General features: G+C 38.4%; 1 protein-coding gene across 1 annotated transcript; it reads left to right on the forward strand.

Annotated features, from left to right (window-relative positions):
- Positions 1–346: 346 nt before the first annotated feature.
- On the forward strand, positions 347–658 carry MRPL57 (mitochondrial ribosomal protein L57). Its single transcript, XM_009699906.1, has one exon. It carries the CDS (start codon positions 347–349, stop codon positions 656–658), a length of 312 nt encoding a protein of 103 aa, XP_009698208.1.
- The last annotated feature ends 1,280 nt before the right edge of the window (positions 659–1,938 follow it).

A 1,938-nucleotide genomic window follows, 5' to 3' on the forward strand; every position in this document is an offset into this window, starting at 1 on the left:
AATGAAGTGAATCCTTTGTTTAATAGTATCTGGGGCTGGCTTTCTCATAAGTAATTTATGGAGGACATGCTTTAATCTCAGTGTAAGGATAACTGAGTAAACTCTTTAGCCAAATAAAGATTTCTGTTTCCCTTTTCTGGTCTTAAGTTTCCACTATGTCTGTCATTGTACCGTCTACTGTATGTAATGGTTGTGAGTATCAGGTTCTGAACTTCAGACTTCCAGAGAGCCAGCTAAAAGGCAGTGGAGTAAGTTTGTGTGGAGTTTTTAATTTTTCTTGTTAAATTTTCAATTTTTGTCCCTAAGATAATGAGTATTTTATATTTTTCTTATATTTTGAGGCACAATGTTTTTAACAACCGTATTACTCCGAAAGAGAATTCCTGGAAAGCAATGGATTGGGAAGTACAGGCGACCACGAGTGGTTACCCTTTCAATGAAGCAAGCCATGATCCGAAGGTTGGAAATTGAAGCAGAGAATGAATATTGGCTGAGTCGGCCTTACCTGACACAGGAACAGGAGTACAAACATAACACAGAAGAGAGACGTGCAAGATGGGAAGCTTTCAAAAGCCTGGTGAAAGCCAAGTTTCCTGAGCATAGATACATCAGTGATCATTTAAACCACTTAAATGTGTCGAAGAAGTGGACATCTTGAAGAATGCAGTGTATTTATATTTGGCATGTATCATGCACTACCATGGGATCTGTGTTGTACCTATTACGGTAGTTTTGTAATTCAGTGTAATAAGGGTAGATGACAAATGACTTTGCCACGGTATACAAAATCTTATATTAAAAGTAATCCCACAGAACAGTGTATGTCTTCTTATTATTGTCTCTTTCGAAGAAGATGGTTCTTTCAGTGGTGCACTACCATCTGCCTCCCTTCTCTTCTTCAGGGGTTTTGCATAAAACAGCGTGAGTTACCAAGTGCAAAGAGGACAATTTGAACTAGATTTATAGCTTCACAAGTTTCCTTTTGAAAGACAGGAGAACACACCTGCTCTGCTGAAAGGGATCATCTGCTGGTCCTGATTAGACAGCTCTTCTGGTCATGCTCCCTTCAGAAGGGACGCTTCTGTGTACATCAGTACTTGAGATGTGACTGACGATACCTACATAGTGCTCCCTTCAGCAGGTGTGCAAGGAGCAGGATGAACTAGCATTACACTGTTAGGTGTATGAGGCTGCAACTCATGGAAGATTGTAAAATGTTCCAGTTTTTTTAAACTTTCTGGAAAGAATTGTTGAATTTAAATGCTAGTGTCATTGTCATGTCAGCGTCAGCTTGGGTGTTACTGCCCTCTTACAGAGATCATTTCTGATCTAAAAGGAACACAGCTGATTCCTGTTTGAGTGGCAGTCTGGCTTCTAAGTCATGTTTAGTGTCCTGAAGGAATACAGTCACCCACACGCCTGTTTTTTTATTTCCCCTCTCAAGACCAAGTGACCCGGAAGACATATCAACAGCGAGTGTAATCCTAGGTTTGTTGCAGCTGGAGTGCAAAGACCGTGGAACAGTTACAAAATGTAACTCCCAGGTAGGCAGTTTTTCTCACTGATCTAATACACACATGCTAAGTGATTTTCAGATTCTTTCACATACTTTTTATTAAGTTGATCTTGCATTCACTGATGGATTCAAGTGTCAAGTCCATTCATATTTTATCACTTTGGAAAAGAGGCCTAAAATGGTACAACTTTTTTATTTAAACATGAACTATACTTCAGAGAAGTACAAACAGGTCTGAACACTGATGTACAAAATCTTGAGTGCACTTTCAATGGTTATAAATGGCTTAAGATAACATTTATGGAGAAATTGCACAATACAATTAAAACGTGAAGGAACTTCCAGGCAAAGCAACGTGACTTTGTATTTAATTCATTTATAAAAGCCCATTTTAAAAAGTTACTTCAAGTATTAAACTATAA

Source organism: Cariama cristata, unplaced genomic scaffold, assembly GCF_000690535.1.
Source record: "Cariama cristata isolate BGI_N322 unplaced genomic scaffold, ASM69053v1 scaffold7625, whole genome shotgun sequence".
NCBI lineage: Eukaryota > Metazoa > Chordata > Aves > Cariamiformes > Cariamidae > Cariama > Cariama cristata.

What these genes read in the sequence shown, in the direction of transcription:
- MRPL57 (XM_009699906.1), top strand. Translation starts at nt 347, where the DNA reads ATGTTTTTAACAACCGTATTACTCCGAAAGAGAATTCCTGGAAAGCAA.